The sequence below is a fragment of the Anas platyrhynchos genome, chromosome 33 (assembly GCF_047663525.1).
Source record: "Anas platyrhynchos isolate ZD024472 breed Pekin duck chromosome 33, IASCAAS_PekinDuck_T2T, whole genome shotgun sequence".
Taxonomy (NCBI): Eukaryota; Metazoa; Chordata; class Aves; order Anseriformes; family Anatidae; genus Anas; species Anas platyrhynchos.
The window spans coordinates 6,962,006-6,976,347 of NC_092618.1; the positions used below are offsets into that span (position 1 = coordinate 6,962,006).

Below are 14,342 nucleotides of genomic sequence, written 5' to 3' on the forward strand. Positions count from 1 at the left end.
GGGCAGCCGGGCTGCTAGGGGTTACGCTGGGCACTGGTCAGTGGGTAGTGAGCAACTGCATTAGCAGTACTATTATCATCATCATCATCATTATTATTTTCCTGTCTTAATAAACTGTCTTTATCTCAACTCGCAGGCTTCACTTTCCCGTTTCTCTCCCCCATCCCAGACAGGGAGGTGGGAGGGTTGGAGAAGGGCTGTGTGGTGTTTAGCTGCCGGCCGCATTAAACCACAACAACACCTCAAAGGGGTTGGGGAAAAAAACACATGTTTTTTTAGAAAAGACTTTCACTGAGAAGAAGGATTCTAGTTTTAAGGTACTGGTACGCCATCAGCATGCTCATAGGCCTTTGCTGATTTTAGCCGGAGGTTTATCAGGCCACAACTCACTGCACATGCTTTCTCTCTTGCTTTTCAATCTACAAATCGAACAGAGATTGAACATATAGAAATACAGTACCTTGAAAAGCGTCTTCTGTTGACAGTTCCCCTCAGTATCGCCATACTTTCTTCAAAGCTGGAGACCGAACACCGCAGCATGCTTTTTCTCATTGATCTTAAACGGTGTCCGTTGAAACATTCAATACTGGTAGAAGAATAATCGTAGGGAAAGAAGGAAATAAGAATATATTTATGTGAACCACGTAGATTCAGATAAAGAAATTCTGCCTCACGCAAGTTTAGTTAACCCTCCTGACTTGGTAGTGGGGCAACTAATGGCAGGCAGACACTGAAACGCTGCTGTGCTCAAGAAAAACCTGGAGAAAAAAAAAAAAAAAAAAAAAAAAGCTTTCAAAACTAAAGCTTCCCTCTCCCCACCATTTTCTTGTGGATAACTTAAGCTTAATATCCTTGGCAAAAAGATATTGCAGCAAAACCTTTCACATAAACTTAGTGTTTCGTGAAAAACAACAACAACAAAAACTTTAAATTCAATTGGAATTCTTTTCAATAAATTCAATTGGAATTTAAATTCAAAACTTTAAATTCCATTGAATTTAAATTAAAGAGAATAAACTAATTAAATTTAAAAAAATTAAATTCAATTGACTGTTCAGAGGAACAGTCAAGCTTGACATTATACATCCTAGAATTAAAATCTAGTTCGAGTTTTTCTCCCATCTCCAGACCTTGCTAAAGATGCTTATTAGGAGCTCTGTCAAAAAAAAGTGTAAGGCTTGTTATATCAAAGCTTTGAACCCTTCTTACTGCCCTTGACCTTCTTCACATTGCTGCTCCTACAAGGGTGAGTACTATCATTTTTAGTACGGGAGGGAAGCTGTGATATCCTTGAGTGGGGGGTCGTTCTGTTTACAAAATGAAGTTCCAGCAAGAGTACATCAAATGAAATTTCACTCCAAAGTCAGAAAATAGACAAGATTCTTCTGCTTCCCGGCACTAACTTTACTAAGAGCTTAGTTAGTGTTTCCTCAAGGTAACAGCAAAGGCATGAAGAAGTTAGAGGAGGGCACTGGTAAGGGCACGTGGGAGAATGCTTTTCTTCCGCCTGTTCTCCGTGCTGATAGAAAGGGGCCTCACGAGATGCTTGCCCTAGCACAAGTTTGAATCCAGGCATCTGAAACAACTCTTGAAGACGTTTTTTATTCCCCAGACCCAGCAGAGATGAAACAAGACCTAAAGCTTGATGAGACCAGCCTGGTCTGCCACAGTGATGTTTAATGTTTTTCCTGTGGGAGGCTTAAGAAAGGAAAGAGTGGAATAACTCAGGAGACCTCTGTACACATAGTTATGCATTTCTTTGATGACTTCTCTGCAACAAGCACAGTGCCGTGTACTCGTGTTATTCTTTATCAGCTCTTCTTTTATCTTCACCTTGTCTCAAACAAGGGCACAGCCAGGAACAATGGACCAGGAGCCCTGACCATCCTCTGGCTCCTACAAAAGCATCCCAAGTCAGTGAGACAGCAGACACTGAGAAGCACTACGTTACCTGCAGCAGGCTGCCAGCAGGGCAGAACCGGCTCGTATCAGTCACACAAGGCTGAAAAAAATGCACTCAAGAAGTGAAATTCAGCAGAAGCAAGTGGCTAAACCAGAGCAAGGAAACTGCAGGAAGGAATTTTGTAGTAGTTTGAAAGTTATTTTCCTCCTACTATGGGAAGTGATCAACAATTGCTTCTAAGAAGTTAGCTGTTGGGTGTCTCTAAGGAAGCAAGCAGATGCTCCAGTGCCAGCCAAACAGATAAGTGTGTTTAGGCTAGGAGCTCTGGTGTCAAGTCCCTACGCAGATGACTCAGGAAGGCTCAGCAGAGAAAAGGGCCACTTCCCACTTTCCCCAAACAAAAAGCGAACTCTGGAGCACACGGGTGTCAAGTACAGGTCACAACAAAACGACCTTGTTCGGCCTGAGGAATCACAGCGGGGTTGTAAAGCTGCAGACAAACAGCCTCCAGAGGGACAGCCGCCGCTTACGGTCTGCCACAGGACTCCTTGGGACTGGAAACTTGGGAGAAGACGAAGCCATCAGACTCCGGTTTACCTGAGACTTTCTGCTGCATGCTCCTTAATCTAGATGGATGAAATACGCCGAATAACTGAAGGTAAATGGCTTGCTGGTATCGGGAAAACTGCAAAAGCTGCTATTGCCGAGTCTTTGCGCACCAGAAAGTCAGGGAAGAGACATTAGGATGTGAACAAGCAGCTAGGAGCAGGATCGCCATCTCTGTCATCTAGGGCACTTCTACATGTCTCTGCTATATGAGTGCTCCAGCAAAGGCTGGCGGTCCTACAAACGAAACAGGAGTGACTCTGTGCCTTGAAGCATGGGAAAGTTCTGCAAAGAGGTGAAAAAACACAAAGAAAGAAACCAAACCAAACACACCTTACAACCTGTTTCATGAGAAGGATTCTGCTTTCGCTTCAGTGAAAACTTTACATTTAACTTCCTCATTCCTGCTCCCACAAGGAAAGCGGGCCAGCTGTTTGCCCTGCCTGACTTTGCACAGCCTTCCCTCACGTGCCACGGGCAGCTCAAGTCCTTGCAGGCTTTGACAACCGCTTCTCATGCACACTGCAACGGCAAAGTGGAGATACTGAAGCAGCCTCCAGCGCCTGCTTGCAAAGAGACGACACCCCAAGGGCTGCTTCCTGCTTAGTTCAGTAGACTTGAAATGAGAAGGGGGAAGAGAAAGAGCAAAACAAAACCCCAGCCTGAACCCAAAGAGCCGAGAACGCTGAGCTCGGCGGCACGGAGAGCTGAAAGCATCGCTCGGAGGCGGGGCTCGCCCTGAGAGCTGGGAGGTGCTTTGAGGTGGTTCTGCTCTGCCTTTGGGAAGAGCAGAGCTTGAGCTCTAGCTAGCTGTGTGTACAGCAGCCAATTCCTTCAGGTGATGCTGAGCGGGGATGGGAGCAGCAAGACGGAGCTGGAAATGGTGTGGATGAAATACCAGACACACGAATCGTCCCTAAGAGCAAATTAGGGTTTTCCCTAACACCATCAACCCCTTAAGGGAAGTCGTAACCACATTACACCCCCTAACTAACGGTTTTTTTACTTCAGCACTAATTAACCCTGATTTTTAGCCTTGCTCTCCGAGCCCCCTCAGCACCCCCCGCGTGCACCTGCCCGCGGGGCCGCCTGAGGGGGTGGGGGGCTGGTGAACGAACCCCCCCCCAAAGCTCCCCGCCCGGGCTCGCTCGGAGGGAACCCCGCGGGAACTCACGGCCGGGGCTGCTCTCTGCCTGCTCGTTCTCCTGCCGCCGGGCTGCAGCGAGAGGAACTCGGAGCTCGAGTCCATGGCAGCCAGGGACCGCCGGCGGCTGCCGGCGCTGCGCCTCAGCACCACCATGGCGGCGCCGCAGGGCCTCCCGGAGGCGCGGCGCCCACTGAGGCGGCCCCGCGGCCCGCTGCGGCTCCCTCCGCCTCACACGGAGCCCTCCATCCCCCTCCTCCCCCCTTTCTTCCCTCCTCGGCGCGGCTCCCTCTTCCGGCCCTCACTGAGGGCCGGCCCTCGCCCGCTCTTTTAATTTTTTTTTTTTTTTTGGAAGTATTTTTTAAATCTTTGCCGGCGGAGGGTTACAGGCGGGAGGCGCAGCACCGTTTGAGCCTTTTGGCGGGCGGGAAGCGGCGCGTGCCGCCCCCTCAGGCGGGCGCCGCCTCCTCACGGGCTCCGCGCCCGCCCTCAGGCGGCTCCCTCAGGAGCCCGGCCCCGTTCCCCAGCACGGGAAATCTGCCCCCGGAGCATGGCGGAGCTGGATGAAGACCGGTACCGGCCGGCGGTGCCTCCCCGAGCCGCCTGCGCCTACACCGGCTGCTACTGGTAAGGGAGGCGCCTGAAAATGGCGGCCGGCGCCTGAATGGAGGCTGGCGGCACGCTGAAGGGGGGAGTTGAAAACGGAGCTAAAAACCCCGCAGGGAAACCTTCCCGGCCCGGTTTGGGTTGCTGGAAGTGAAGGTGAAAAGGGGATTGAAAAGAAAACGGTGCCGTCGACGGTTGTGTTTTGCAGTGAGGAAAACGTGTGGAAGCTGTGCGACTACATCAGGAGTCGGGGGGAGCGCCCTGTGGAGGAGTTCTACGCGGTTTTCATCTCCAACGAGAGGAGGATGGTGAGTGGGTGAGTTGTGCGCTCCGTGGGGGTGGTAAACCAGAGGCGGGGGGAGGTGGGAGGCGCTTTAACTACCCCAGGCCTTTTAAGTACAGCCTGGGGTAGGTGAGTCTTGGCCCCAGGCCCCCCTGCAGCAGCTGAGAGGCACGCAGGCAGCAGCACCTGGGAGCATGAAGAATTTCGTTTGTTTCTGGCCTCCAGACCCCACGCAGTATTTGCTCAAGACATTAAGGCAACACCAGAACCTGAGAAACAGTAAAAGGAAACAGCTCGACCTGCTGCACCAGAAGAGAGCCCTGCTCTCTCCTCTGGAAGCCCCAAGGATAAGGATACCCTCAGGGGAACAAAAGGTTCATGGCATTCTTTCCAAGCTTAAAAGAAGTTGCCCTAAAACAACACATCAATCTTAATTAAAGGTTAAAGGTTGGGCTAGATGATCTTAAAGGTCTCTTCCAACCTGAATGTTTCTATGAATGTCCTTACCTGACACGCTTGGATTGTGGGAAGAAGGAATCACGGTGCTCCTAAGGGCTGTGGGATGATTTTTCCCTGTCATCCATCAAGTTAGGGGGAATATTACATTATATGGTCCAGAATAGCGTCCAGTTTAATGTTTCTGAAAGATAAAAACTGGAGCAAGCTTTCTGACAGCAGCACTGACACAAGCTGATGAAATGCAGAGTTTAGCAAAGAACTTACCCAAGCCGAAACTAATCTCTGTAAGTCAGGAGTGGTTTATGCCAAATTGCTTAACTTTCAGGTCCCGCTCTGGAAACAGAAGTCAGGGCATGGAGATGAGCCTGTTGTCTGGGTAAGGCCCTCTGTTCTTTCTTTGTCAGTATTTAAGTGCGTGCCTCTGCAGCTGAGGTCTGCAGGATCAGATGTGGGTAGTGTTAGATACCTCTGCTGGAATGAATTTAGGTTTATGTCCCCCCTGAGCATCAGGAAGCACTCTGTATGTGCCAGAGGTCCCTTCCGACCTCAGCCGTCCTGTAGTTCTGTATTAGTATTTATTATTCTTCTACAGCAGCCTAAATGCAACCCTTTTATTGTTCACAGGGAAATAGCAGTGAGATGGCCCATAAAACCACCAGGTGACAAAGCTTAGTTAGCATCGGTAAGAGTGCACAACAGTTCTGTGAAAATTACTGTCTGGTTTTGTTGGGGCCTGCCAGCTTTGTAGGATGTTAAATAGATGTCTTGTAACAAGCTGACGGGTGAAAATATCCATATAGGTCTGACATGGGATGGAAAAACGTGAGCAATACATGTCTTCAGGTGCCAGCTTGTATGTAAGCTCTTCCAGAGTTTTTGGCATGTCATTTAATTTAATGTAGTTCAGTAGTTGCCACTACAGAATTCCTTTTAAAGATGTGTAGTTATGGTTATACTGTATGGGAGGGAAAAAATCAATTTTGCGTGGCAATTTGTTTCAGAAATTCTGTTTTAAAAAAAAAAAAAATCTGTGAATTTCTGAAATTCTGTCCTTACAGAATCATTTTCTGGAAAATTATCAGTGTGTTTATATTGTACAAAAGGCTTGGTTTAAAAAGAGGTCCAAGTGTTATCGGGATGATCTGAGAAGGAATAGGAGTTAACAACAACTATCTTCAATTTACTTTTTGGAAAACTGCAATGAATGTAAGTAACTAACACTGAAAATAATAACTGGAGTTTCTCCAACCCCCTGCCATACCCGTGTTTCCTACATGTTAAGGAATCAAAGATGTGGTATGAGGACTAGCGTACTCTTCAGGTTAGCTGCCCAGGCTGATATCAAAGAAGGCTACAAGTAATGGGGAGAATAGCAAGGCTTACCAAAAGGCACGAGGGCTGAGGCAGGCATTAGGAAACGTCTCTCCTGGTGCTGGAACATCACAGGCGTGATACCCGAGCATCAGAAAGCAGTCTCTAAAGAAGAGAAGCTGTAGCCTCAGCTTCCAGGAGGCTTTTTTTCTACTCCCTGTGCCGGTTTCTGGTTAACAACTGTTTAACTCCTGACAATTACCGTTCTTCCCAGGACTACCACGTTATCCTACTTCGTGTCTCCAGTGGGGAGCAGAACTTCATTTATGATCTTGACACAGTGCTGCCATTCCCCTGTCCTTTTGACGTGTACAGCACGGAGGCCTTCAGGCTGGATGACAGCCTTCATCCTGAATTTCACAGGTGAGGACAAAAAAAAAAAAAGATGAAGAGCATGAATTTTATTTCATGAAGTCCAAGTTGAAGTTGTCTCTGTGGATATATACTGATAGAAGTCTTCTGTTATACTCCAAGAAACTCAATGCACTGCATTATTTTTCTAAAGCTCTTTAATTGCTGTTGTTTAATCATCAAAAGCCTTTCCTTGCTGATGTTTATTCTTAACAGCCCAGCAGCTTAGCCCAGTGTTTCTGAGTGGAGTATTTAACTAAGCCAAGGCTCCCTGGGAGGAAGAAAGGGCTCTTCTCCAGAGTGGCTAATGCAGCGTTATGTACATATATCTCTTGATACAATTGTGCATTGTTGTTTAGGAAAATCCGGATGATACGAGCAGATCTGTACCTGGAGACGTTTGCTTCGGACAGATCTCACGTGAAAGATGCAGATGGGAAATGGCAGAAACCTCCTCCCTCGTACCCCTGCATTGAAACAGCAGGTGAGCTGGCAGGACTCCTTTTTCCTTTTAACAGAGTTGAATGATTCAGTCAGAGGTGGGTGCAATAAATAAATGTGCTTTTGGACATGTGCTTTGGAAGCGTATCCAGCCAGCACAGTGTGTGGGGACAAAATGGGGCTCTGCAGTGCTTGCCTTTTCCGAACATGTAAAGTGTAGCGTGCTTCCTGGCAGCTGCCACTGCTGTTATCAAACACGAACTGCTGGTCTTCAGAAACTGAGCAGAGAGTAAGAGGTATGAAATGTTGCAGTGGGGAGCTGAAACAGAGGCCAAGCAACCTGCCTAGGGTTGGAAAGGGAATTTTTAACACGGTGATTACCCCACTTTTTTTTATCACACGGCATTTCAGCTTACTCGAACCACGTGTTTGCCAAGCTGGCTAATGTTTGCCATGTGCTTATTCTCTCCTTTTCTTCCCAGATGGAGAGAAGTGTGGTGAAGTTTTGTTTTGGTGGAGTTTGTTGATGCTGTGCACGTTTGGTTTTGCTGCTTTTTTAATAATACAATGCTACCATATATTTCTGTTAGAGAAGGTGGGGTCAAAGGAACATGTCTTGTGTCTAGAGCCAAGTTTATTGTGGTTTTAAGCTACAGGCAAGTTAATTCACAGTTTTTGTGTTGCTTTCTAAGAAAGTTTGGCGTTTCACTTGGGTATAAATGAGTTATGAGTGGGGGCGGGAGCACAGGTACAGCCTTGTGAAGCATTTTTAGAAATTCCAGGCTATGAAACACCTGTCTCAGCCAGCCTCCAGGTCATCCTTGGGATGTTGGTAGGTAGCTAAAGATGCAGAGACTTTGATTGCTGCCGTACTTCATTCCTTAGCCTGTACCTTGCTAGGCTGGGAGGAGCATCCCCAGGTCATCCAGTCCAGACCCTGCTCAAAGCCGGTGCAATTAGACTGAGGGGCTTTAAGACTCTGTCTGGTCTAGCCTGGAACAACTCCAGGGACGGCCATTGCACCACCTCTCTGGGCACAGTGTTCCAATATTTGATCCCAGGCATGAATTCAATACAATTCCAGTATGCAACCAGAGTTTCCTGTGTTCCCACTCGAGTGCTTTGCTTCTTGTCCTGTTGCCAGCCACCTGGAAGGCTCTGAGTGCACCTGTGGTGATGTGCTCTTGTCTGGGCAGTCACCTGGGTGTTGCAGGGGACGGTGACTGCTTACCCTGCGCCCACCCAAGGTGGAGGATCGCTGACTGGGTAGCTCTGGGATTGGGGTCAGAACAGGAGGAGACTCTGTCAGGTCTAGGACATCTCGTTCACACTGCCTTTCGCTCAGTGCAAGTTTCTCAGGCTTTGATTTTGTTTTTCCTTTCCTCACCTGAGGCACCTCGTAATGGTGTGTGCTTCAATGTATGCACAGTCTTATCAGGCATAAAGCACCTGATTTCAACCTTGATAGGAAGCCGGGTGGCTGACCTTTGGTTAGTGTAAAACAGCCTGGGACATTGATGTTCATCCACGCCAAATGCCTTTATGGATAATTGCTTCCTCCCCACTTAGAGTACTCTCTTTTCCATGCTAATTTGTGTTTGTGGAAGATTAAATTGCTCGCTGCTGGTGTTAGAGGTTACTGTAATTTAACAGCTGGCGGAATTGATCACGTATATGGCTTTAGTGCCAATTTATTTGTGAGATCAGAGCATTACATTACTCCTTGAGGTTATATTGCTGTCATTTAGAGAAGCCAGAGTCATAAGCTCTTGAGAAGATGACTACAAAAGCTTATCAGTTACAAGGACTCATATTACATCTATTTGGTCTGTCTTTGATGCTAAACAAATGCTTGAAGACTGAAAAATAGCATAAATACATATTTTTTTTAATGTATATGAGCATTGTACTGTTAAAAAGAAATGAGCTTGTGAACTTAGGGTATTTAAAGAAAATCAGCGCTCTGGTGCTGCTGCGTCTTAAAGGATATTAGTTACACTCAACACACCCTGCTTCTCTTATCCAGTGGGGTTTTAAAGCTTTTAGTAAACTTACTTAAAAGATGGGAGGTTTTGTTCTTGATACTGAAATATTGCCTCTTCAGGGCAGAGCAGCTGCTGAGCCCAAATAGAGCACTTTGGGCAAGGAAATTCTGTAGCATTTAAGTCAAATGTAGGCCAAATAGGGTAATGTAAATACCCACTGTGGTGCTGGGACAAGGCACTGGGACCAGTGATGCCTTTTTATGAAGTTTACCAGGAAGTGTTAAAGGACTGTGAAATTCCTGTTGGAATTCAACCAATAAACTATCAGGAACCAGTGAAGCATTTTTTTTTTCCTAATACTAACTCAAAAGGAATAATTCTTGTGTTGGAATAAGTCTTGTGTTGGCAGTGCTCTGGCCTCTGTTCCTCTGCTGCGGGTGCTCATCCTGCTTTTTTAAATAAAACTAAACAAGATCTGTTTTGAGGTGTGGATTCACCATTCTGGAGCTGGCTAGCCCAGCCTGGGGTTTTCTTTTAAGTCTTCCTCCTACAAATGAATGAGGTTTGATTCTGCATGGTTTAAGTCCCGATGAGATCAGCCCTCCTTGCTGCAAGCCTGTGTAAAATCCAGCTTGCACCCTGCAGTTACTCAGGTCTTACTGCTTCGATACAACTGGTAGCACCAGCTCCTAACGCTGAAAAGCCTCACTTTGATTTTCAGTTCTCCCCAGGTGTTTGGCAGCACACAGGCAGAATGGATGTGTAAAGGCTTTTTGTTCTTTTTATTACTACTGAAATCCCTAGAAGCCATGAATTCTGGGGGTTTATTTCTGAAGAATGCAGGTAGGGCAGCTGAGGAACTGTGTGGGTGCCATGTGTGATGCGTTTCTGTAACGGGCAGCTGCTAGACAGGGCAGGCAGGTGGCTGCAGTTCCCTTCTGTACCTTCTCCACAAGGTAATGGCAGGATCCTAGCGGAAGGAAAGAAGGACTGATACAGATCTAAGCAGCTCATGCGTGCTATAACCTGATTCCCATTTGAAAATAAAACTGTTGTGAGAAACACCTCAAATAATTTTCTTCAGACAGGATCTTCTGTGAAGTTATTTTATTTGCGAGTGCAATGGCATGCGGCCTGTCAATCAGGAGCGCATTTCAGTAAACAAACCATAACCTTTTATTCGCTATTACCCGATGCCTGATCACCTCCCCTGTTTCCTCACTGAATCCTCTTTGGATTTATTCTTCATTCCCCCTCAGCCACTAGATGCCCTAACTATTTGACTTCTCTTTTTCTATGAATTTTAATTTATTTTCCAATCCTTTCAAGCCCTGTTTTCCCAGAAATTCAAATAGCTTGTTAGTGCCTTCCTTCACAGCTGCTTTCTCCTGTCCTAACAATAGAAGATCATCCACATATTGTTACAGCAACACCCTCTTTGGAGGTTGGAATTACTCCAAAAACTCCTGTTGGCAGATGCCACAGGTATCGTGGCTGTTAGGCTGTGCACTACCGGATGGTGTTTTTGTTTTGTCCCTGCTCAGGGCAAAAGTGTCAGACTTGATCAAAAAAGAAGTGAAAACGTGCACGGATCTCGGAATGCACCAGGTAGGTCTCACGGACTGTAAACAAAGTGAGTTTGGGCAAAGAGGAAGCCTTAGCTCTGTGCGTGCCCAAATGCAGACTAGTGTAACACCTACAGCATCAGAGGAGGACTGTGAGCGTGTTGTAAATCTTAAAAATAAACAGCAGATTTTTCATTATTATTTTTTGCCACTTTTTATCTGCTTCAGAAAAAGGCTTTTGTGGTGGTCTGTTTTTGCGGAGCTGTTGGCTAAAGCTGTAAGGTCTCACATAAGTGCACAGCCTTTAGATGTGACACGTGAATAACAAGGATGACAAAGGGGGACTTCTGTCTCCTGAACCAAAGGAGATGGGAGAGCACTACAGGCAGTTACATGGCTCTCATACTGCTTTAGTGCCACCTACTGACTGGTCTTTAGACCATCTGCTCTTCGCGGGACGGTGAAGCTTGTTTCTTCTTCTTGCTTGCCTGTTACAACAGGTTTTGCTCTCATTAAACTCCTGATGCACTGTGTTATGCCCTGCCACCACCCTCCTGACTGTCAGAGACTGTTTCCCTTCCTACAGACAGTGTGACAGCAGTTCCCAAGTTGCTAACAGCAGCTGCTTTGGTTGTGACTCTGCTGGAACAATCCCCCTTGGGCTTCTTCACCATTCGCAGAACATTTTAATTAAATTATTCTTCTGCTATGCTCAGTGCACATAAAGCAGGGACTTGTTTATCTTTCAGATCTTAAACTACATGAGTAATCACATTAATTGTAAAATAAAAGCATCTGAGAGGAAAAGACAAGCTGGGGATTGGAAAACAAGCTTACCAGGCTACCTGCATGCTGGAACTGTTATCCTCTGCTGGTTGTTCTGGAGTTCCAACAGAAAATTGCTGGGCTTGTGCTATTTTAAATCCCCACGTAGTCGAGTAGAAAGTGGCCTAGTGCTGGCACTTGTGGCAGCAGTGGGACTGTGGTTGAGAGAGTTTTTGATGTTCAGTACCCAAAGGGGCTGACAAGGAAAAGGTCAAGTTAGGGGCCAGACCTTGCAGGTGCTGAGAGCTGGGGCTCAGAAAATCCCAAAGCTGTGCTGCGGTGTAGATATGGTGCAAACAAGAGGGCTGCAGGGGCTGCGTGTTGGCTGGGACTGCTGGGTATGGGATTCCCAAACGTTGTCTTCCCTTCCTCGCTTACACTATCTGTAATGGTGAGCCTAATTACACAGGCTTTTTGCAGCTGGAGCAAATTCCATTTCTATGGAATTTGGTTCTGGTGGCTCTGTATGGTCTGCAGAGCTGTTGGACTGCTGCTCAGCAAGTGTGCTGTGAGCTGCTCTGAGTTATACTTTCAAACGGTTTTTCTTGGGATTTTCATGGTAGCTGTATGTGCTACAGAAGCTGAATCGGGAACTCTGACATTTCACTTCTCTGCTCTTGTTTTAGATTCCAAGATGAACTTGGATGATTTCATCGGTATGAATCCCAGAGTGGGCTGGGGCTCAGTGCTGCCCTTATCGGACTTTGTGCGCCAGTTTGGCAGACAGACTCATCTCAGCTGCTCCGTGAAAGCACAGTGAAGTAAAGAAGCTCTTTAGGCTGCAGGTTGCAGGTGGTTTGATTTGTTTTGCTGCTCTTACATTGTATTTATGAATGGTTTACATTTCTTTATATGGAATAAGCGTTTGGGCAAATACAGTACCCAGGGTACACTGAACTGAATAAAGTCTTTTATTTTTATTACAAAAGAGTCAACTTCTTTTTTTTTTAATAAATCAGATCAGAGGTTGACATCCCACCATAAACGTGTTGCTCTGTTGTAAACAGAGGCCACCCTTGCAGCTCCCCCCACTACCAAAACCTCGCCACATAAACCCAGCACCTGGGCGTCACTCAACAGAGCCATTGAGCTGTAGAACATCAGGTTGTCATCCCTCCAGACATGAGTTTGCTCCTTGATTAAACTACTGAGCTGGTTCCTGGTGGCTGAAATCCATGGCACGCTCCCTTTAGTGAGGCTCAGATAGGAGAATTTGCCACGTTTGGTCTAATTTCAGGATCAAGGCTGTTAAGGAGAACAGAGACAACCATTATTCAGAATGTAGAAGTTAAAAATCAGCATGAAGAAACGTTCCTTTTTCTCTTTACTCACTCTTTAGCTTGTCCTTTCCCACAGAGAAGTCCTGACTTTCTGTAGTCCATTCCTATTACAGTATTTATGTGCTGAGAGTCCCCGTGTGGTGGCTTTTTGGACTCGGTCACCCTTGAATTAGGCATTGAACAAACAGAAAAAAGTTCCTCACAGTCCCACTCTCTCCTGGCTTCTCTGTGCTGGTGGTCACTGGAAATTCTCCAGTAACCCAACACTACAACGTTTGCTACTGAAAATGTTAGGGCAAGGCCTTGACGGCCTGACATCCACGCTGGGGTCACCCTGTCCCATGGGTCGGTCCTCTCGCTTCCACCAAACTATGGATGCAGTGAGCTGGGATGGGACAGAAGACCCATGTCTGTCCTGCCTCTTTCTCCTCTGCTGCTTCCTTTTTGTTAAGAATATCATTTATTCAATTCAACCTCTTTTATGTGCCTGTTTGGGACTTTAGGGGAAAAAAAAAAGCTCTATTTTTCTGACATGCATTTTCTCGGTTGATGCATTTCTGCAGGCCTGTCTCGTGGAAATAAAATTTTTCAGTTGGCCAGCAGAGAGAGCAGTCAGCACGCAGCAAGCGTGCGGCCAGTTCCCTGCTGGCACGGTGTGCCAGGAGCTGTTACAGCTCAAAACAAATCATCCCACAGCGGCGCAGAGGTGATCTGTGTCTCACAGGGTTGGGGCACCGGGTTTCGTGTTGCCCTTGTCAGCCTGAGCCCCTGAGGGCATCGAGGAGCGTGCCAAGGCCTTCAAACCAAGCCTTTGGATCGAACCAGCGTTTGTAATTCCTACTGAAATGGGTGCGTGGCACTTGAGGATGTCAAACTAATCGATGTATGGATTTGGGGGGCTAAATTTAGGCACCCGGGAGGCTGCAATCCGATCTGCACCATTAAGTAGAGCAGCTGGGAGGCACCGGGCTGCACTCGTATGAATCAGATTCCAGGATCAGAGCCCGGGTCGGAACATTTTGGCCTGTGGGGCCCTTCCCTGCTCGCCCGCTCGGCGTCATCCAGCCAGGACCTCATGTGTGCTGTGAAACCATCTGCTGTGAAAACGGTCAGCTCTAGGGTCTGCTTTTCCCTTGTTAGGATGAATTGGGCCGAATTTTCCCGTTTTACGGTGCCGTGAGGTTGTTTTCTCCTTTTCCCCTTGCCTTTCCAGCAAACGCGGGTGGTGGGTTGAAGGACACTGCAAGGAGCAGGCAGGAGGTGTGAAAACCCCGCCGGGTCATTCCTGTAGCCCCCAGCAGCTGAGCACCTGCCTCCACCTTTTGTGGGGTTGCCCTCTTAGGGCACTTAGGATTCGCAGGCTCGGGGAATCTCAACGTGAAACCCATCTCCACGTCCGCCTGCGGTAATTTCCTGCTCAGAAATTGGAGGGAGCAAGCGCCGGTGATTTTCTTCTCCCTCCTGGCTTCCCCCGTGCTGGCCCAGCCGAGGTCAAGGTGAATGAGGCATACCCGGGGAGTGTC

The 14,342-nt window shown here is 47.3% G+C and overlaps 1 protein-coding gene across 3 annotated transcripts; it reads left to right on the forward strand.

The window, feature by feature from the left end:
• Positions 1-4,054: 4,054 nt before the first annotated feature.
• On the forward strand, positions 4,055-12,467 carry LOC139998618 (protein N-terminal glutamine amidohydrolase-like). Of its 3 annotated transcripts, XM_072030202.1 has the most exons (6): positions 4,055-4,280; positions 4,468-4,567; positions 5,327-5,377; positions 6,587-6,735; positions 7,083-7,207; positions 12,166-12,467. In XM_072030202.1, exons 1-6 carry the CDS (start codon positions 4,204-4,206, stop codon positions 12,297-12,299), a joined length of 636 nt encoding a protein of 211 aa, XP_071886303.1. In that variant the 5' UTR covers positions 4,055-4,203; the 3' UTR covers positions 12,300-12,467. The 3 variants fall into 3 exon arrangements, with proteins under 3 accessions (XP_071886303.1, XP_071886304.1, XP_071886305.1); XM_072030203.1 differs by lacking the exon at positions 5,327-5,377; XM_072030204.1 differs by lacking the exons at positions 7,083-7,207; positions 12,166-12,467 and having other exon boundaries at positions 5,327-5,683; positions 6,060-6,636.
• The last annotated feature ends 1,875 nt before the right edge of the window (positions 12,468-14,342 follow it).